This window comes from Salvelinus alpinus, chromosome 30, assembly GCF_045679555.1.
Source record: "Salvelinus alpinus chromosome 30, SLU_Salpinus.1, whole genome shotgun sequence".
Classification (NCBI taxonomy): Eukaryota; Metazoa; Chordata; class Actinopteri; order Salmoniformes; family Salmonidae; genus Salvelinus; species Salvelinus alpinus.
Window position 1 is genome coordinate 20,165,699 of NC_092115.1, and position 23,446 is coordinate 20,189,144.

Sequence of the window (23,446 nt, forward strand, 5' to 3'; positions counted from 1 at the left end):
TATTCATTTTTGGGGACCATCTAATAATGTAATACCCAAACGGACCAATTGGTGGTGCTATTCTCCTTCGCTGACTCGGTCGGCTGCCGTTTCAAATAGGTCAGGGAAAAGTTTTGTGTTTTCACAATGCAGCTGGGAGGAGCAAACCATTGGCGATTGGTTAGCGATTTTCACTTTTAAATCTGTGATTGGCCCTGCCGCTTTAGCGGGGTGTAAAGAAGCTGTCTTGCCCACTTCTCACTCTCGCCTCCATCCCATACATTCGGCAGGGTCCTACACTGGTTGTCACACACTGTTTTAGTACGGCTGGAAATGTGACTCTCATAACACGGGTTTACTGACTGGAATGAATACACCGCTCTGTGACAACCGAAGGGATTTTTTTGTGTGCGTGTCCTGCGTGGTTCTCAGTGGATAGGCCTATAGGCTGTGTGGACTATACATTTCTGCCATGACTGTGGATTTGTTTGCAGTTTTTTGTGTCATCATCACCACCACGGTTTCTGCGATGGAAGGTAAATTATGGGAATGATCATTGCTGTGTTTTGATGGTTTGGAATGACTGCTCCGCGCCGGAACTCACACTGGCTCTCTCGCGCGGCTCTCTCACATGGAATGGCACATGCACATTGTAACGGTGAGAGCGTGCGCTCTGTGATGTCAGTTGAATACAGGGGATGGAATGCACGTTGGTCATGTCAAGCCCGTTCCCGTTATTTTATTCCGAATAGGACGTAGTAGTGGTCTCTCTGTGTCAGTGGGTCTGGCAATAGCCTTCAACGCACTGATGATGGTCTGTGTTGGTAGCTAGAGCAGCACATCATCACCAAATGATCTAAACTTCCCTTTGAATAGGTTTTCGTTACACAATTAAAATATAGCCAACATGTGGGAGCCTCCTTTTATTTGTTTTGTTGTTGTGGTTTATTATTCCATGAGATAATTGTGTGGTGATCTATAGCCTACATCAGGTTTGGAACACTATCTGTGACATAACAGGGAGAGATGCTCTTCTACCTGCGAGTGTCGTCCTCAGCGCCTGGGTGTAGGCTAGCCCTCTCCGCCTCGCAGGCTCCGTATGTTATTCGGGTCACGTCCTGACATAGGCTTATAATTAGTTTTTAGCGCCAACTCCGAGCAGCAGTAGGATAAATATCGGGCGATTTTGGATTGGCTGAGGGATTTTATAGATGGTTGCTGGAACTGTTTAGCGACAGTAATGACTCCGCCAGATCAAATCATGGTGACGAGGCACCTTCAGATCAGAACTCTGTGGCTACATGTACGTACAATAGGATACTTTTCTCTGCCTGTTTTCTGGTCTGTCTGTCTGGTCCTCTTTGGCAGCCACCCACCCGCACAGACAGATACACACGCACACACTGTGTAAGGGAAATCAACAGACAAGTGTGCCATCAGCATCCTTGTCTAATAGCCCTTCTTAGAGCTTTAACATGTTCTTCATTTCCTGTGTAGGAGCCGAGGGACTAGGGCACTAGACATAATGTATGTGCTGCATGCATATCATGCTTCAGCCTCTTGACTACGGAAGAGTTCTCAAACTTCACTTTCTATGCTCACACACTCTCCAACGCAGATGGTCTCTCGTGGTTCTCTGCTTAGCATAAACAAGTGGTATGAATTAAAGACTAGCAAGTGCAGTGGGCGTTACATGATCGTAGTATCTCTGTTTCATCTTTTATTTTCATAATGATTACAACGTTCACGCTGCCTGGGTAGCTCAGTGTTGCCGTGTCATTCAGTAAAGCGCTGCTTGCTTGTTTATATTCATCGTATTCTATCACACACACGTGACCCATTGAACAGCTTCTGAAATCCCTGACTGTAGCTTTAAAGGTCTGTCCAGAAAGACAAAGCTGGGTATTGGGTTGAACAGATGGGTAGGGGAGACACATTGGGTTACCCAGGCAACACCAGGGATGAGAGTGATTTCCTTGTTTAGGCTGGTTAATTGAAAGGAGATTGTCTCACGGGTTAAGATGTTAGCTGATATGATCTACAATCTGTTGGCCTCACTCTCTCTCTCTCTCTGTGTTACAGTGTGTGTGTGTGTGTGTGTGTGTGTGTGTGTGTGTGTGTGTGTGTGTGTGTGTGTGTGTGTGTGTGTGTGTGTGTGTGTGTGTGTGTGTGTGTGTGTGTGTGTGTGTGTGTGAGAGAGAGAGAGAGAGAGAGAGAGAGACAGCATACGGCCCTTGCCACATTATCCCTCCCCAGATCTGTGTCCCCGTTAATCTGATTATCTGTCCCTAATCACCACATCAGCCCCGTAATTACAAACGCAGTGTCAGAGATCACCCTGTGTGCATGTGAGACTCTGTGTGTGTGTGTATGAGACTACGTGTGTGTGAGACTGTGTGTGTGTCTGGGGGGGCGCTGACCATATGGACAGATTGGTGATGAATAGAGAGTAGCCCCTCCACTAGACTGATATGTGGTGGATAGAATGGTAGACACACAGAGACACACACTGATGGCAGATTGATGGCAGCCATGGCTTCACTGAAAGGTCATGATGTTAGAGATACCGGGTCAGAAAACCCCGATCCTATCAACTGTTTATGGGACATTAGAAATGACTGGCTGGCTGTGGCTCTGGTTATGTGTGAGGGATAGTTTGGGGGCTGGAGGCAAGCACCCACACAGGCAAGGACGTGCGCGCACACACACACACACACACACACACACACACACACACACACACACACACACACACACACACACACACACACACACACACACACACACACACACACACACACACACATACACACACACACACACACACACACACACACACCATGGCAGAGGAGAGGAAAAGCACAGAGATACAGTAGGTAAATCATCATGGGCTGGGCCAAGAGAGGGATGATAGAGAGGACAGAGAGAAGAGGTATTTGCATGCCATTAGTGGAAAAATGCATGTGCAGTGCCCCATCTCTCTCTTTATCTCTCTCTCTCCATCTCTCTCTCTTACTCCCTCTCTCTGCAAGTGTGTATCATTATTCACAACAATAGTGGTAATTCTCCACTACTTATAGAGCCATTGCTTATTTCTGTTTGCCCTTAAACCAATTAAGGCTGCTCCTGACTGGGAAAGAGAAATGGATGTTTGGATGGAGGAGGAGAGAGAGGGGTATATAGATGTAGGGGTAGTGAGAGAAAGAGGAAGAGGAGGGGAACAGAAAGGGACGAGGGACAGAGAGAGGACATAGAGATGGAGAGGGAGAGAGAGACAAAACAACCAAATCCTCCATTAACTAGCTGGGGACTGACTGTTCTGGTACAAGACACATTCATCAACTACAGCAGGAACCAGAAAGAAGAGCGCGAGAGAGAGGCCAGAAGAATGAGAGAGGGCAGGAGATAGAGACAGCGGGTGAGAGAGAGAGAGAGTGAGGGAAAGAGAGAGTGAGGGAAAGAGAGAGGGCAGGAGAAAGAGAGAGGGCAGGAGAAAATGGAGTTAGATGAAAAGGGTAAAGATTGTGTTTGGCAAAGAACAGCCATGATCATCAAGTCATCCGTTGCTAAATAGGTACACGTTGATGCTGATGATAGCAAATCCAACAGCCTTTGTGCGTGTGTGGGAGAGAGAGAGAAATGTCCAACCCAGAAGACGACAGGTGTGTGTATAGTAACCAGTCCCATAGTAGGAGGTGTTGAAGACCAGCGATACTGTGATAACACCTCCCCAGTGGCATGGTGGATTAACGATAATAACGACTAGTACATGTTCATGCATGAGCTTCAACCGCCACGTCATCTTCCAGTCAAAACAACACATTCTCTGTCATATCACTTCCTAGTATAATTACGCTGACCCAATTCTCTCTAGGCAGTGTCTGTATGATGTCTGAATAAGAAGAGAGCAGCATTACAGTAGGTTCAGCAAACAGAAGTACTTTTTCTGTCATAAAATTGACTGTGTTTGTGTTTGATAGAGAGGGAGAGAGAGAGACCTTGACCCCATCTGTGATGAAGAGAGAGAAGTCACTAATGGAGGTTTAGAAGACCAGTCCTCACCTCTCACTCCCTCTCTCCAAATGGAGAAAGAGAAAAAACAGCCCTATTCTGTATGGGAAGGAGGGGTGAAACACAGTCATACGTCATACACGTGTGTGTGAGTGCTTGTGTGTGTGGGCCTGTATGCATCTTTGTTACAGGGCTAGTGTTGATCTGCTGACCTATAATGCTGTGTGAAGTAGAATGCAATTCTACACTTTCCATATCCTGCAGCATCTATAGTGTACACTTCTGGCCTGTGTTGTGAGCCGAGTGGTATATAGGGCTATTATAAACTAGGTGATTCAAGCCCTGAATGCTGATTGGCTGACAGCCGTGGTATATCAGACCGTATACCATGGGTATGACAAAACATTTATTTTTACTAATCTAATTACATTGGTAACCAGTTTATAATAGCAATAAGGTACCTCAGGGGCTTGTGGTATATGGCCAATATACCACGGCTAAGGGCTGTATCCAGGCACTCTGCGTTGCGTCGTGCTTAAGAACAGTCCTTAGTCGTGGTATATTGGCTATATACCACCCCTCCTTGTGCATTATTTCTTAATTATAACACACACACACACACACACACACACACACACACACACACACACACACACACACACACACACACACACACACACACACACACACACACACACACACACACACACACACACACACACACACACACACACACACACACATACAGTGAGAGACTGGGTGGCAGACATGGTGTTATTAACCTGTAATGGGTACATTAGAGTGCTTGGAGAGAAAATAGTTATACTTTGCTGCTGGCCTGGCACCTGCCTTCATAACACTTATGAAATCTAACACTTACCCAAAGCATTTTCTAAACCCAGAGGCCCAACATCACAATACCTCTGGGAATGCTTCGCGAAGCAGACTCAGCAGACCAGACCGCGGTTTGGAGTTGGGGAAGTGAAAAATTATTCCTTAGTTGTTCATTTTCTTGATTTCTAAAGGCACAACTCAGATTAGACCCAATGTCTTAACATGTTATTACTCCAACCTTGTGAGAGTGACAAATTGACACGTTTTCATTTTCGTCTAAACAACTTTATATTGATGGAGTGCCTTTGATTTGACATGCACAGTTCGGCGCGACGCGACCGTTGGACCCAATGACGTGTTTCTGCACATGAGCTTTTCTAGCCCACGTCGCCATGACATCGCCTACTAATTACTACAACAGGTTCTCATTTATCGACAGATATATGCAGTATACCCAAGTTAATTGATTTCAATACAATATTGATGTGAGTGATTAATTTGCCCTTGCTTTTGATTACAGTAGAACAAGCTAATCAATTCCAGTCTTGAGTGACCGCTTGGTAAATACTGGTGTGTGTGCTGTTTATAAGGTACTAATTTAGCTAAATACAATCATCTGAACACAAGTATGACTTGTGTGTCTAGGGAGTAACTTTTATGTATTGGTCTTCAAAATATCACAACTTTTTTCAGCATATTGATGATGAATTTAAAACCGGTGTTTTGACACTGGGCCATAAATCAAAAAGTCATGACAACAGGAAGCATTAAAATTCTTATGGTCAATGTATGTTTTTGGAATATAAATTATACTTTTAACATAATTTTTCAACAGGGTTCTACTAAATCAGGTAAAAACTACTGAATGAGCCAAAAACGTGCTCTGATTTATTGATTTGATGATATTAGTGAAATCGTGAATATATGTTTGTTCTGGCTACTATAAGCTCTAAAGGTTTTGTGATAGTGGTGACCCCCCAGCCTGCCTCCAGCCCAGCCACTGTTCGAAGCCTGACTGAGGAAGATGGCCCATCCGCCATTCTGATGACTGAGACCATGATGCCTGAGGTCATGATGCCTAAGACCATGATGACTGAGACCATGATGACTGAGACCATGATGCCTGAGACCATGATGACTGAGACCATGATGCCTGAGACCATGATGCCTGAGACCATGATGCCTGAGAACATGATGACTGAGACCATGATGCCTGAGACCATGATGCCTGAGAACATGATGACTGAGACCATGATGCCTGAGACCCTGAGACCATGATGCCTGAGAACATGATGACTGAGACCATGATGCCTGAGAACATGATGACTGAGACCATGATGCCTGAGACCCTGAGACCATGATGCCTGAGACCATGACAGACTACAGAGAAGCATTAGGGCTATTACAGCTCAGTGGAGCCAGTCTTCCATGGCTTTCACCACCCACAGGACGCACACAAACAATCCCCCTCAGAGCTCACCTTACCCCAGAGACATTCAAGCCTCAAAACAGCCAGATGGTGGATAGGAGGTGGTGTTGGGGGAGATGGAGTGGAATGTGATTTGTGTGTGTGTTGTCAGTGAGAGAGTGTGTGTGTGTGTGCATGTGTGTGTCTGTGTGTTTCTGTTTGTGTGACTGCCTGTGTGTGTGTGTGTTTGTGCACAGTCTGCTGTGTGTTTGTCTATACGTGTGTGTGTGTCTGTGTGTGTGTGTGTGTGTGTGTGTGTGTGTGTGTGTGTGTGTGTGTGTGTGTGTGTGTGTGTGTGTGTGTGTGTGTGTGTGTGTGTGTGTGTGTTTGTGTGTGTGCACAGTCTGCTGTGTGTTTGTCTATACGTGTGTGTGTGTCTGTGTGTGTCCATTTGCGTATCTGTGTATTCATGTGTGCACTTGCATGGGAATAGACACCCTCGTCTTCACTAGCATTACATGTTAGTGGTCTAGTCCTGACTGTCACAGGCCCCTGTGTTCTGATTCGCTGTAGAGACGCTATCTCTGTGGAATGTTGTGTTTTATTGGTCTCGCTTCACACTCTCCTGCTATCACCATGCAGCACAGGTGGATGATACCATTAGATAGACTGCCTTATCGAACCAATCACATGTCCAAATACTGGATAGACTGCCTAATCTAACCAATCACATGTCCAAACACTGGATAGATCAGTTTATATAACCAATCATTCTAGAGCTGGGTGATAAATCAAATTACAGTTTTCTTGATTGCTTGAGCACATTTGTCCAAACAATTAACACGTAGCCCCAAACTGAAACACGTTGGCCAAAATTACACATTTAATTTGCAAAATGCATTAAAACTTTCAAAACATGAAATACTGTACATGACACAAAGTCAGCTGCATCCATCTAAACATACAACTTGTTATCTAATGAAAGGTATTTCAATCAATCGTTACACAATCAAATCAAATCACATTTTATTTGTCACATGCGCCGAATACAACAGTGAAATGCATATCTACAAGCCTTTAACCAACAATGCAGTTTTAAGAAAATACCTAAAAAGTAAGAGATAAAAGTAACAAATAATTAAAGAACAGCAGTAAAATAACAATAGCAAGGCTATATACAGGGGGTAACGGTACAGAGTCAATGTGCGTGGGCACCGGAGTCGAGGTAATTGAGGTAATAAACTCAGCAAAAAACGGTCGTGAAGACACTAACAGCTTACAGACGGTAGGCAATTAAGGTCACAGTTATGAAAACTTAGGACACTAAAGAGGCCTTTCTACTGACTCTGAAAAACACCAAAAGAAAGATGCCCAGGGTCCCTGCACATCTGTGTGAACGTGCCTTAGAAATGCTGCAAGGAAGCATGAGGACTGCAGATGTGGCCAGGGCAATAAATTGCAATTTCCGTACTGTGAGACGCCTAAAACAGAGCTACAGGGAGACAAGACGGACAGCTGATCGTCCTCGCAGTGGCAGACCACGTGTAACAACACCTGCACAGGATTGGTACATCCGAACATCACACCTGCGGGACAGGTACAGGATGGCAACAACAACTACACCAGGAGCCCACAATCCCTCCATCAGTGCTCTGACTGTCCACAATTGGCTGAGAGAGGCTGGACTGAGGGCTTGTAGGCCTGTTGTAAGGCAGGTCCTCACCAGACATCACCGGCAACAACATCACCTATGGGCACAAACCCACCGTCGCTGGACCAGACAGGACTGGCAAAAAGTGCTCTTCACTGACGAGTCGCGGTTTTGTCTCACCAGGGGTGATGGTCGGATTTGCGTTTATCATCGAAGGAATGAGCATTACACCGAGGCCTGTACTCTAGAGTGGGATTGATTTGGAAGTGGAGGGTCCATCAAGGTCTGGGGTGGTGTGTCACAGCATCATCGGACTGAGCTTGTTGTCATTGCAGGAAATCTTAACGATGTGTGTTACAGGGAAAACATCCTCCTCCCTCATGTGGTACCCTTCCTGCAGGCTCATCCTGACATGACCCTCCAGCATGACAATGCCACCAGCCATACTGCTCGTTCTGTGTGTGATTTCCTGCAAGATAGGAATGTCAGTGTTCTGCCATGGCCAGCGAAGAGCCCGGATCTCGATCCCATCGACTGGGGACCGTTGCCAGAGGCTCCGAACTGGGGACCGTCGCCGGAGGCTCCGGACCTGGGACCGTCGCCAGAGGCTCCGGACTGGGGACCGTCACCGGAGGCTACGTACTGGAGACCGTCGCCGGAGGCTCCGGACTGGAGACCGTCGCCTAAGGCTCCGGACTGACCCGTGGAGCAGGCACAGGATGAACCGGGCTGTGGGGGAGCACTGGAGATCTGGTGCTTAACACTTGCACTGCTCCTCGTGGCTGAATGCCCACTTTATCCCGGCACGTGCGGAACGCAGGCACAGGGCGCACTGAACTGTCACAGCGCACCGGAGACACAGTGCGCAGAGCCTGCACAGGATACCCTGGGCCAAAACGGAGCACCGGAGACCAAGAGCGCTAAGCTGGCACAATCTGCCCTGGCTGGATGCCCACTCTAGCGTGGCACTTGCGGAGAGCTGGCTCCGAGCGCACCGGGCTGTGCACGCGCACCGGAGACACCGTGCGCTTTACCGCATAACACGGTGCCTGACCAGTACCACGCTCCTTGCCGTGAGCATGGGGAGTTAGCTCTGCCAACCTCCCCGTGTGCCTCCCCCCCCAAAACAAATGTGGGGAGTGGCTTCTTGGGCTTCCGTCGATGACTTGCCTCCTCATATCGTCGCCGCTCCTCCTTCGCTGCCTTTATCTCCTCCTTTGGACGGCGATATTCTCCAGCCTGCCTCCAGGGTCCTTTCCCATCCAGGATCTCCTCCCATGTCCATGAGTCCCTTTCTCCATGCTGCTTGATCCTTTGGTGGTGGGTAGTTCTGTCACGATCGTCGTATGGAATGGACCAAGGTGCAGCGGGTGAGCGTACATTTTTCTTTATTTTGCAAATGTCGCCAACAAAACAATAATACAACAAAAACGAACGTGAAGCTCCATAAGGCTACACATGCACAAACAAAGACAACTACCCACAACTACCAAAAGGAAAAAAGGCTGCCTAAGTATGATTCCCAATCAGAGACAACGATATACAGCTGTCCCTGATTGAGAAACCGGCCAAAACATAGAAACAAACAACATAGAATGCCCACCCCAAATCACACCCTGACCTAACCAAATAGAGAAATAAAACGTCTCTCTAAGGTCAGGGCCTGTCAGGGCCTGTTTCTTTCTCCTGCGAATGATGGGGATGAGGGCCTGTTCGGGTGTCTGGAGTATATCCTTCCCGTCCGACTCATTAAAGAAAAATTATTTGTCCAAGTTGAGGTGAGTAATTGCTGTTCTGATGTCCAGAAGCCATTTTCGGTCATAAGAGATGGTAGCAGCAACATTATGTACAAAATAAGTTTCAAACAATTCGAAAAAAAAATAAAAAAAATAGAACAGTAAGAGCCAATAATACAGCAGCCATCCTCTCCGGCGCCATCATACAGATATCCCAATAAATACTAAGTAGGCCTACATAATACCCTAACATGGTTAACCCTCTTTTATATGTCTGGGCCATTTGTTGATACTATAAAAGGGAAGAAAACATATTATCACAGCACGGGCTGTATTATTTCTTCCTAAAATGATTTTACCAAAGCTGACTAATGCAGAAATGTCACTCGAGCATGAATATCCAGAAACAAAAGGCATTATTTGACCTTTTTCCATTTGAACTGAGAGCTGAACTATCTTCCTCTATGGGCCCCTCTACCTCTCCTTTGTCCTTGCCTTCGGCCTCTTACTTGATCCATTCATGCAAACAGCAACTCAGAGGAGACCTCTTTAAACATGAATAAGGACTGATTGCTGATTGAACAATTGTGCAAAGACATTTTGCACACATGCAGAAGAGGTTGACATTCATGGGAGTAATTTGTATCAGCTGTGACCTAATGTTTTAATTTTGTTTGTCATGATTTACTCAACTGAGTTTTGCGTCTTTTGCAGACAGTTGCAAAAATGTGCTTAGCATTTGCATTGTGTATGAAAGCAATGAGAAATGACTTAGTTTTACAACAAATAATGCTGTTGTGCTAATTAGGTTATGATGGACATCAAGTCCACACCAGTTTCATTAAAAGTGTCTTAGCAATCTAGAAAAACTGTAATTCAGATATTGTTCTGCAACACTCCAAACGCCTGTATCGCAAGACTCAATAGTTTTTTGTTGTTAATGTTCTATAATACCTGCTACAAGAAGTTAGTCAATATTAGTGAATGTGCATTATGCATGTTTCTGATTAAGTTTGTAACAGAAAGGGCATTTTCATAGACTGACTTGAAAGCCAGATCAGTGATTATTGCATAAACACAAGTTAAACTATTTTGATAAAATAATTAATTATTAGTGGGTCTTGTTGTGGAAGGCTTATATTTAGCCTAGGTATAATTTAACTGGCCCTGAATTCATTAGATTATTGCTGACTGTTTGAAATGCAGTGTATTTGACCTTTAATTGTACAACAACCCTTATTTAGAGAACAAATATATAATTAAACTCTCTATATATTGTGAATCGTCCATAAGTTTGAAAAAATGTATACATGGTTTTTAAGCCATATCGCCCAGCCCTAAATCACACGCCTAAGCACTGAATAGACCAGCTTATCTAACCAATCACACGTCATAACATTCATTTGATGCTGGACCAGACCTGTATGACTCAACCGCAAACACTCTGAATCACCGTTTTCCTTCGTCCCGGTGAATCTGTTTCTCAGAACACAAACACATAAAATGTGAAAATGCGTGATGTGGAAATGTGAGTTATTGACATTAGCAATTACCTGTCTTTCTCTGAAATGGGTTAGCAATGTGAAAAGAGGGCATGATTTCTGCCATTACCTGTTCTGACTCGGGGGGAATAGGGTTACAAACAGCCAGTCAGTAGTAAAGGGGAGCCTCTTCGATATTAGCCGAGGAGAGATTGGAGAGAAGAAAGAAGAGAGAGATTGGAGTGAAAGATTGAAAGACAGAGAGAGAGAGGGGGACAGAGAGAGAGAGAGAAAAGCAGAAAATATTCATTATTGCGTCCTGTTTCCACTGATTCCTACAGCGTCCCTACTTCTGGGGCCTCTACTCTTACAGACCAACCAGATACAGCCAGCTTCCCAACACCGTAATTTGCATCGCTAGCTCAACAATACCCACGCTGTTGACTTGGGCTGGCTTTTTCTTTTTTTTTATCAGAGGAGGAAATGAAAATTTTAATTAAAACTTGAAACAGCAGCCGAACCAGCAGCAGAGGCAGACTTTTTCTCCTCTCTCAACCTCCAACCTTGGAATAATTGGTTGTGTACCTCCTCCCTTCCTCCTTCCCTCCATCCCCTGTTCTCTTTCTTTCGGTTAAATTTATATTTTACATTTTAGTCATTTTGCAGACACTCTTATCCAGAGCGACTTACAGTTTATCTTAAGATAGCCAGGTGGGACAACCACATTTCCCATTCATTGTAATACATTTTTTTGAGGATAGCCTAAAAGGAAGGGAAGGTTCTGGATAAGTTGCAGGGGTTTGATGGCAAAAGCGGGGAGCCCAGCCAACAGCGAGGTCTTGGAGCGGTCAGGTCTTCCCCGGGAGGGAGAGTAGCTCCGTCTTGTTGAGCTTGAGGTGGTGGGCCGACATCCAAGCTGAGATATCTGTCTGGCACGCAGAGATGCATGTCGCCACCTGGTTGTCAGAAGAGTGGAAGAAAAAAAGTAGTTGAGTGTTGTCTGCATAGCAATGATAGGAGAGACCAGGTGAGGATATGATGGAGCCGAGTCTTTTGGTGTATCGAGAGAAGAGGAGAGGGCCTAGAACCAAGTCCTGGGGGACACCACTAGTGAGAGTACGTGGTGCAGACACAGATCCTCTCCACGTCGTCTGGTAAGAGCGGTCTGCCAGGTAGGATGCAATCGAAGAGTGTGCAGAATTTGAGATGCCCAGCCCTGAGAGTGTGGAGAGGAGGATCTGATAGTTCATTGAAGGAAGTGGATAGATCTAGGAGAATGAAAACAGAGGAGAGAGAGTCAGCTTTGGCAGTGCGGAGAGCCTTCGTGACATAGAGGCGAGCAGTATCGGTTGAGTGACCCGTCTTGAAGCCTGACTGGTTAGGGTCAAGAAGATCGTTCTGAGAGAGATAGCGAGAGAGTTTGTCAGAGACAGCACGCTCCAGTTTATTGGAAATAAAAGAAAGAAGGAATACCAGTCTGCATTTATATAAAAAAATGACCCCCCTTTTTTGATCTGCAACTCCCAACGTGCTCGGGAGAGGCGAAGGTGGAGTCATGCGTCCTCCAAAACATGACCCGCCTAACCGCGCTCCTTAACACCTGCCAGCTTAACCCGGAAGCCAGCCGCACCAGTGTGTCGGAGGAAACACCATTCAACTGGCGACCGGAGTCAGCCTGCAGGCCCCTGGCCCGTCACAAGGAGTCGCTAGAGCACAATGAGCCAAGTAAAGCCCCACCGGCCAAACCCTCCCCTAACCCGGATGCCACTGGGCCAATCCTATGGGACTCCTGGCCACGGCCAGGTGTGGGACAACCCGGTGTGGCGCAACCCGGGACTGAACCCAGGTCTGTAGTAACGCCTCTAGCACCGTGATGCAGTGCCATAGACTGCTGTGGCACTCGGGAGGCCCCTGGTCTGTAGTAATTTGACGTCAGACGGGTCTGGTGTTGGTTTCTTGGGGAGGGATAGCAACTCTGGTCATTTTGAAGTCAGAGGGGATGCAGCCAGTGGTCAGGGATGAGTTGATGAGGGAAGTGAGAAGGCCTCCAGAGATGGTCTGGAGAAGTTGGGGGGGGGGCGGGGGAGGTGGTCGAGCAGGCAGGTTGTCGGGCGGCTGGACCTCACTAGTCGTAGGATTTCACCTGGAGAGAAAAGATGCAGTTGTGATGTTTTAAATGTTGTGTACCCCTCCTGGGGCTCAGGGAAGTTTTAAATGTTGTGTACCCCTCCTAGGGCTCAGGGAAGTTTTAAATGTTGTGTACCCCTCCTAGGGCTGAGTGAAGTTTTAAATGTTGTGTACCCCTCCTAGGGCTGAGGGAAGTTTTAATAGTTGTGTACCCCTCCTAGGGCTCAGGGAAGTTTTAAATGTTGTGTACCCCTCCTGGGTCTCAGGGAAGTTTTAAATGTTGTGTACCCCTCCTAGGGCTCAGGGAAGTTTTAAATGTTGTGTACCCCTCCTAGGGCTGAGGGAAGTTTTAAATGTTGTGTACCCCTCCTAGGGCTCAGGGAAGTTTTAAATGTTGTGTACCCCTCCTAGGGCTGAGGGAAGTTTTAAATGTTGTGTACCCCTCCTAGGGCTGAGGGAAGTTTTAAATGTTGTGTACCCCCTCCTAGGGCTGAGGGAAGTTTTAATAGTTGTGTACCCCTCCTAGGACTCAGGGAAGTTTTAAATGTTGTGTACCCCCTCCTAGGGCTTAGGGAAGTTTTAAATGTTGTGTACCCCTCCTAGGGCTGAGGGAAGTTTTAATAGTTGTGTACCCCTCCTAGGGCTGAGTGAAGTTTTAAATGTTGTGTACCCCTCCTAGGGCTGAGGGAAGTTTTAATAGTTGTGTACCCCTCCTAGGGCTCAGGGAAGTTTTAAATGTTGTGTACCCCCTCCTAGGGCTGAGGGAAGTTTTAAATGTTGTGAACCCCTCCTAGGGCTGAGGGAAGTTTTAAATGTTGTGTACCCCCTCCTATGGCTCAGGGAAGTTTTAAATGTTGTGTACCCCTCCTAGGGCTCAGGGAAGTTTTAAATGTTGTGTACCCCTCCTAGGGCTGAGGGAAGTTTTAAATGTTGTGTACCTCTCCTGGGGCTGAGTAAAGTTTTAAATGTTGTGTACCCCTCCTAGGGCTCAGGGGATTTTTAAATGTTGTGTACCCCCTCCTAGGGCTCAGGGAAGTTTTAAATGTTGTGTTCCCCTCCTAGGGCTCAGGGAAGTTTTAAATGTTGTGTACCCCTCCTAGGGCTGAGGGAAGTTTTTAATAGTTGTGTACCCCTCCTAGGGCTGGGGGAAGTTTTTAACATTGTGTACCCCTTCCTAGGGCTGGGTGAAGTTTTAAATGTTGTGTACCCCCTCCTAGGGCTGGGGGAAGTTTTTAACATTGTGTACCCCCTCCTAGGGATGGGGAAGTTTTACATGTGTGTACCCCTCCTAGGGCTGAGCGAAGTTTTAATAGTTGTGTACCCCTCCTAGGGCTGGGGGAAGTTTTTAACATTGTGTACCCCCTCCTAGGGCTGGGTGAAGTTTTAAATGTTGTGTACCCCCTCCTAGGGCTGGGGGAAGTTTTTAACATTGTGTACCCCCTCCTAGGGCTGGGGGAAGTTTTTAACATTGTGTACCCCCTCCTAGGGCTGGGGGAAGTTTTACATGTGTGTACCCCTCCTAGGGCTGGGGGAAGTTTTTAACATTGTGTACCCCCTCCTAGGGCTGGGTGAAGTTTTAAATGTTGTGTACCCCTCCTAGGGCTGGGGGAAGTTTTTAACATTGTGTACCCCCTCCTAGGGCTGGGGGAAGTTTTAAATGTTGTGTACCCCTCCTAGGGCTGGGGGATGTTTTTAACATTGTGTACCCCCTCCTAGGGCTGGGGGAAGTTTTAAATGTTGTGTACCCCTCCTAGGGCTGGGTGAAGTTTTAAATGTTGTGTAATTAAAATGTATGTTTTTGCGCAATATTCCAAATGCCTGTATTGCAAGAATCAAGGTTTTCTTATTTTATGTCCGCTTGTTCTCGTGTTTCTGGCAGGCGACAAGCTTAGGTCCAAAATAAGGCCATAGAAGCGCATTGGCCTTATTTTGGACATACTGTAATTTAGCGAGAGTGATAACTCTCGCTTTGCCTCTTCCACTGTGGTTTACACACATACCAAGCCCCTCCCCCTGCCTCTCACGCCAACAAAGTTGAGAGATCACATCTTCCTCTCTGACAAGCGGGTTCAACTCACTATTTGCATTTGAGGTTTGGTCCCACAGAATGGTTCATATGGACACCAACACATTGAGACGTTACTGTAGTAGAGGAGAAGTCAACTATTCTAACGAGACCATTTTTATGTCTCAACTACTCAAATAGCGCACAGAGCAGACACTACTTAAACGAGAATATCAATCAACATTGATTCTGGAAAATGAATGCTCTGATTGTACCGTCAGCAGCATTTTAGTCAAAGACTGTTATACTAGCTGTCTAGTCTGTGTTTTATTAACGTGCAGTAAGCATAAAACACAATTATATGAGGAATTGGCAACTCGTTCTCATTCTGAGAAATAAGGTAGGCCGCTTGAGTTCAACATCTGAACAAAGTGGACAGACTAACATGCTTTTCAAACAGTTGGAGGCAGACAGAAGGGTGTGTTCATAGCAATTCAACTGTTCAACCTTGTTTGCTAGCAAATAGATCCAAGTTGGCTGAACTTGAAATATGAACATTAGCTGGCTACTTACTAGCATGTGGGCTAGTGCTCGAAAAATCATTGATGAGACCTGTGTTAATGTTCTATAATTCCTGTTACAAGAAGTTAGTCATTATTAGTGAATGTGTATTATGCAGGTTTCTGGTTAAATTTGTAACAAAAAGGGCGTTTATAATGAAATTATTAGTGTTTCTTGTTGTGGAAGGCTTATATTTAGCCTAGGTATAATTTAACTGGCCCTGAATTCATTAGATTATTGCTGACTGTTTGAAATGCAGTGTATTTGACCTTTATTTGTACAACAACGCTTATTGAGAGAAAACATATCCAGCATTATCGTGAATCGCCCGTAAGTTTGAAAAACACAAGATATTATTTTTAGGCCATATCACCTAGCCCTACACTTCCATCCCTCCATCCTTTCCTTCTTCCCTCTATCCCTTGTTCGCTCTCTCTTTCCCTCAAAACTCTATTTTGCTTCTCCCGCAAAGTGAAATATGATTCCGTTTGGGTATTGACACAGGCAGTGGACACAAGCTTGCCAGGGACAGAACAGATGGGAAAGAATGAGGAAAGGAACAGAGGAGTGCATTTATTTTTCTGTTAATGAAATGATGGTTGAAGGCAAGGCCATAATGATTTGATATGACAGCTAAGCTCCAAGGCTTAGTCCTGGGGGTCCAGGAAAGGGTTGGTCTGGTTAGGGGGTATTGAGCAGTGTTACTTTTTGTGATAAAATGTGGGATTTTGACTGAAGATATTGTCTGCTTACATTTGTGTCCACTCCTTATTCGACCTTAGTGCAGAGGACAATTTATGTCCCATCACCTCCCCTAACTGTGTTTGTGTGCACTCAAGTCCATTTCAGTACAGGTTGCTTTTGCAGTCTCTAGTTAAAGTTACCTTCCAGTATTCAATGTCCCTTAGTAGCCGCAATAAATGCTGTTTTCCCAGCACTCAGTGAAATTAAAGTCTGTCCATTAATGTTACTGCAATTAAACCCCAGGCCTGGGAGCACACTGCTCACCATTTGATTAAATAACGTTTCATTGGGAAATGCAGTCTTGGCCTGTATCCCACTCCCAAATGTCTTATTGGTGTCCTTTAGTAGTGGTTTCTTTGCAGCAATTCGACCATGAAGGCCTGATTCACGCAGTCTCCTCTGAACAGTTGATGTTGAGATGTGTCTGTTACTTGAACTCTGTGATGTATTTTTTTGGCTGCATTTTCTGAGGGTGGTAACTCTAATGAACTTATCCTCTGCAGCAGAGGTAACTCTGGGTCTTCCTTTCCTGTGGTGGTCCTCATGAGAGCCAGTTTCATCTTAGCGCTTGATGGTTTTTGCAACTGCACTTGAAGAAACTTTCAAAGTTCTTGACATTTTCCGGATTGACTGACCTTCATGTCTTAAAGTAATGATGGACTGTCGTTTCTCTTTGCTTATTTGAGCTGTTTATGACATAATATGGACTTGGTCTTTTACCAAATAGGGCTATTTTCTGTATACCACCCCTACCTTGTCACAGCACAGCTGATTGGCTCAAAGCATTGTGAAGGAAATACATTTCACAAATGAACTTTTAACAAGGCTGTTAATTGAAATGCATTCCAGGTAACTACCTCATGAAGCTGGTTGGGAGAATGCCAAGAGTGTGAAAAGCTGTCATAAAGTCAAAGGGTGGCTACTTTGAAGAATCTCAAATATTGGATTTGTTTAACACTTTTATGGTTACTACATGATTCAATATGTGCTATTTCATAGTTTGAATGTTTTCACTGTTATTCTACAATGTAGAAAATAGTAAAAATAAAGAAAAACCCTTGAATGAGTAGGTGTGTCCAAACTTTTGACTGGTACTGTACACACACAAACAGGGACACGCTCAGTCACACGCACGCACGCACGCACGCACGCACGCACGCACGCACGCACGCACGCACACACACACACACACACACACACACACACACACACACACACACACACACACACACACACACACACACACACACACACACACACACACACACACACACACACACACACACACACACACACATTAATTCCCCTCTCTCCCCCACACACACACCTTCATTTCCCTTCCCCCTTTCCAGCCAGTCCTCCTATCTTTAATAAGAGATTACATTTATGGTGAGGAGGAGAAGGGAAGAGAAAGGCATGGAGATATGTGTCCACTGCTGGTGAAAGATGTATCTACGTGCTGATCCCAGATCAGTCAGTAAGTTATTAATAATAGGACAGGCCACAACACTAGACCATCAGCTCTTTGCCTACACTCATTTACCACACACATTTACCACACACACATCAAAGGAGGGATCGAGGGTGTGTCTTAAATTCTTAAATGGCACCCTATTCCCTAAATAGTTCACTACTTTTGACCATGGCCCTAGGGCTCTAGTCAAAAGTTGTGCACTATATAGGGAATAGGGTGACATTTGGGAGTGGAATACAGGCCAAGACTGCATTTCCTAATGAAACTTTATTCAATCAAATGGTACTGGTACTGTATATGTGAATGAACGTTCATCCATTGTGTGTGTGTGTGTGTGTGTGTGTGTGTGTGTGTGTGTGTGTGTGTGTGTGTGTGTGTGTGTGTGTGTGTGTGTGTGTGTGTGTGTGTGTGTGTGTGTGTGTGTGTGTGTGTGTGTCTAGGGTCTAGGTGGAGTATGTGTGTGTGTGTGTGTGTGTGTGTGTGTGTGTGTGTGTGTGTGTGTGTGTGTGTGTGTGTGTGTGTGTGTGTGTGTGTGTGTGTGTGTGTGTGTGTGTGTGTAGGGTCTAGGTGGAGTATGTGTGTGTGTGTGTGTGTGTGTGTGTGTGTGTGTGTGTGTGTGTGTGTGTGTGTGTGTGTGTGTGTGTGTGTGTGTGTGTCTAGGTGGAGTATGTGTGTGTGTGTGTGTGTGTGTGTGTGTGTGTGTGTGTGTGTGTGTGTGTGTGTGTGTGTGTGTGTGTGTGTGTGTGTGTGTGTGTGTGTGTGTGTGTGTGTGTCTAGGTGGAGTCTGACCCTACATGCTGTGTTCCTGGAGAGCCTTGATAATGAGGCCCTGTTTGGGAAGGAGCTTGCTCAGTCTTTACATCTCTCTGTTCTAGGAAGGAGAAAATGACTGCTAGGAAGTCATCCTGTGAAGATTAACATCATGTAGTGGAGAATATGTGTGTGTGTGTGTGTGTGTGTGTGTGCGTGCGTGCGTGCGTGCGTGCGTGCGTGCGTCAGAGTATATCAGGTGAGCAGAGTCTGAGGTGTCTGCTATTCCTTTTTTTGTGACCAAATCTTTATTAATGTTTTCATTTTCTTGTTGGAGGGGCCACATGCACAATACATGAATTCATATATAATAGTTGGCTCGCATCCCCCCGTGGGCTGCCACTCAAGAAGAAGAAAAACATTTAAATAACGGAACCAAATAAAAAGCATTGATCACCATGATTATAACACAGAGACAAAAAGTATGTAAAAAGAGAGAAACAATACATGTACATATTACATATGAATAATTTCACGGTAAGTAAGTTCTACACCTGTTCTATTCGGCGCATGTGACAAATACAATTTGATCTTGTGTGTTTGTGTGAATGAATGAATGAAATGTTATTTTCGTGTCATATCGCCAATTGGCAACCCATCCCTTCTGGGATTAATTGACACATTAACAAACATTACAATAATTCACTATGGTAATTAAATGATTATTGGCCAGTCTGAGATATGACTTTTTCTTTACAACTCTGCCTAGAAGGCCAGCATCCCGGAGTCGCCTCTTCACTGTTGACGTTGAGACTGGTGTTTTGCGGTACTATTTAATGAAGCTGCCAGTTGAGGACTTGTGAGGCGTCTGTTTCTCAAACTAGACACTCTAATGTACTTGTCCTCTTGCTCAGTTGTGCACCAGGGCCTCCCACTCCTCTTTCTATTCTGGTTAGAGCCAGTTTGTGCTGTTCTGTGAAGGGAGTAGTACACAGCATTGTAAGAGATCTTCAGTTTCTTGGCAATTTCTCGCATAGAATAGCCTTCATTTCTCAGAACAAGAATAGACTGACGAGTTTTAGAAGAAAGCCTTTGTTTCTGGACATTTTGAGCCTGTAATCGAACCCACAAATTCTGATGTTCCAGATACTCAACTAGTCTAAAGAAGGCCCGTTTTATTGCTTCTTTAACCACGACTAAAGTTTTCAGCTGTCCTAACATAATTGCAAAATTGTTTTCTAATGATCAATTAGCCTTTTAAAATGATAAACTTGGATTAGCTAGCAAAACGTGCCATTGGAACACAGGAGTGATGGTTGCTGATAATGGGCCTCTGTACGCCTATGTAGATATTCCATAAAAGATCTGCCGTTTCCAGCTACAATAGTCATTTACAAAATGAACAATGTCTACACTGTATTTCTAATCAATTTGATCTTATTTTAATGGACAAAATATGTGCTTTTCTTTCAAAAACAAGGACATTTCTAAGTGACCCCAAGCTTTTGAACGGTAGTGTATACACATGCATACATACATACATACATACATACCATAAACAGACAAATAAATACAGAAAAAATAAAAGAAACAAAGTCACTTGAACCCAGTCTGACACAAAGACTCATATGGTAAACAAGCCTATACACAATCTACAGTTGAAGTCGGAAGTTTACCTACATTTAGGTTGGAGTCATTAAAACTTGTTTTTCAACCACTCCACAAGTTTCTTGTAAACAAACTATAGTTTTGGCAAGTTGGTTAGGACATCTACTTTGTAGACAATTGTTTACAGACAGATTATGTCACGTACAATTCACTGTATCACAATTCCAGTGGGTTAGAAGTTTACATACACTAAGTTGACTGTGCCTTTAAACAGCTTGGAAAATTCCAGAAAATGATGTCATGGCTTTAGAAGCTTCTGATAGGCTAAATGACATCATTTGAGTCAATTGCAGGTGTACCTGTGGATGTATTTCAAGGCCTACCTTCAAACTCAGTGCCTCTTTGCTTGACATCATGGGAAAATCAAAAGAAATCAGCCAAGAACTCATAAAGAAAATTGTAGACCTCCACAAGTCTGGTTCATCCTTGGGAGCAATTTCCAAACGCCTGAAGGTACCACGTTCATCTGTACAAACAATAGTACACAAGTATAAACACCATGGGACCACGCAGCCGTCATACCGCTCAGGAAGGAGACGCGCTCTGTCTCCTAGAGATGAACGTACTTTGGTGCGAAAAGTGCAAATCAGTCCCGGAACAACAGCAAAGGACCTTGTGAAGATGCTGGAGGAAACAGGTACAAAATTATCTATATCCACAGTAAAACGAGTCCTATATAGACATAACCTGAAAAGCCGCTCACCAAGGAAGAAGCCACTGCTCCAAAACTGCCATAAAAATTCCAGACTACAGTTTGCAACTACACATGAGGACAAAGATCGTAGTTTTGGAGAAATGTCCTCTGGTCTGATGAAACAAAAATAGAACTGTTTGGCCATAATGACCATCGTTATGTTTGGAGGGAAAAGGGGGAGGCTTGCAGGCTGAAGAACACCATCCCAACCGTGAAGCACGGGGGTGGCAGAATCATGTTGTGGGGGTGCTTTACTGCAGGAGGGACTGGTGCACTTCACAAAATAGATGGCTTCACGAGGTTGGAAAATGATGTGGATATATTGAAGCAACATCTCAAGACATCAGTCAGGAAGTTAAAGCTTAGTCAAAAATGGGTCTTCCAAATGGACAATGACCGCAATCATACTTCCAAAGTTGTGGCAAAATGGCTTAAGGACAACAAAGTCAAGGTATTGGAGTGGCCATCACAAAGCTCTGACCTCAATCCTATAGAATATTTGTGGGCAGAACTGAAAAAGCGTGTGCGGGCAAGGAGGCCTACAAACCTGACCCAGTTACACCAGCTCTGTCAGGAGGAATTGGCCAAAATCCACCCAACTTATTGTGGGAAGCTTGTGGAAAGCTACCCGAAACGTTTGACCCAAGTTAAACAATTTAAAGGCAATGCTACCAAATACTAACTGAGTGTATGTAAACTTCTGACCCACTGGAAATGTGATGAAAGAAATAAAAGCTGAAATAAATCACTCTCTCTACTATTATTCTGACATTTCACATTCTTAAAATAAAGTGGTGATCCTAACTGACCTAAGACATGGCATTTTTACTAGGATTAAATGTCAGGGATTGTGAAAAACGGAGTTTAAATGTATTTGGCTAAGGTGTATGTAAACTTCCGACTTCAACTGTATATACACACACCATTAACCACATAGAAGATAAATATTTTGACTATTTAATTACAGGTAGCCCTTTTTCTTTTATTCCATGCTTCATATAAATATTCCGCAAACAGAAATACACAATGGACCAAATACCATTTCAATTTCTCCTCATCACTCAGCCACATAATGCCAGGGTATATCTGGTGTGCTTTCTGGAATAAGAGCAAGTGTATATCGTGGTAGAACGGGCAATAGAGGATAAATTGAGTTTCATTCTCTATTTCTTCGAAGTCACAATAATTACATAGTCTTTCCTCTTCCATTTTAGCACAATGTGTGTGTGTGGGTAGTGTAGCGTAGCTTAGACTAAGTCTGGTTCTGTTTAAACAGTAAGTGTACCTTGTCTGGGTCTGTGTTCCCCAAGGCCCAAACGGTGCTGAGGCTGTTTTCCACTGTGTTACTTGAGCATGGCCAAATGTGGTGTGTGTGTGTGTGTGTGTGTGTGTGTGTGTGTGTGTGTGTGTGTGTGTGTGTGTGTGTGTGTGTGTGTGTGTGTGTGTGTGTGTGTGTGTGTGTGTGTGTGTGTGTGTGTGTGTGTGTGTGTGTGTGTGTGTGTGTGTGTGTGTGTGTGTGTGTGTATGAACATTAACCTCTGGAGTAGGGTAATACCCATAGAGAGTTGCAGTCTCCACCACACTGAGGTTAGCCTGTCAACACTACTCCATGTTTACACTAGTCCAACCTGGTGGGAACTATCTAGGGGGAAATAACTTCAACTCAAAAGAATGACAAAGCTTAACCCTTTCCCTTCCCAATTTCCATTCATTTCCATATGATGAATTGAAGCATCTAAGACCAGAAGTTTTTCCTAACCAATTTTCCTGACGTGGAAAAACTATGGGTCTTATATTACATATATGATGGATGTGGTACCCATGTGGTGTGTGATCTGTGTGAGTATTCAACACCAGACTACACTGAGATATCAGCAAGCCGTATGGTGTGTGATCTGTGTGAGTATTCAACACCATACTACACTGAGATATCAGCAAGCCGTATGGTGTGTGATCTGTGTGAGTATTCGACACCAGACTACACTGAGATATCAGCAAGCCGTATGGTGTGTGATTTGAACTGTGAACCACTTTGATACTTTGTTTCATTGACGGTCTCTATAGACAAGTATAGTTTAATCAGGAGTGTCTGATATTCTGTTGTGTTTGTGAGTTGTCTTGGATTCTTGTTTTGGATTTTAGGTACAAGATACTCTCAGATACACAGACACACGGCAGATGGCAAATCTACCTTCAATCTGCAATATACTGTACAACACGATCCATCACACACACACACACACACACACACACACACACACACACACACACACACACACACACACACACACACACACACACACACACACACACACACACACAC

At 44.6% G+C, this 23,446-nt stretch overlaps 1 protein-coding gene across 3 annotated transcripts in view; it reads left to right on the forward strand.

The window, feature by feature from the left end:
• Nucleotides 1–208: 208 nt before the first annotated feature.
• LOC139560632 (ephrin type-B receptor 1) overlaps nucleotides 209–23,446 on the forward strand; it is a 405,983-nt gene continuing 382,745 nt past the window's right edge. For 2 of the 3 annotated variants that reach the window (XM_071377579.1, XM_071377581.1), the window contains exon 1: nucleotides 209–515. In XM_071377579.1, coding sequence (XP_071233680.1) covers nucleotides 452–515 — 64 coding nt within the window. In that variant the 5' untranslated portion in view covers nucleotides 209–451. The remainder of the gene's footprint in view (nucleotides 516–23,446) is intronic. The other variant, XM_071377580.1, reaches the window with a different exon arrangement.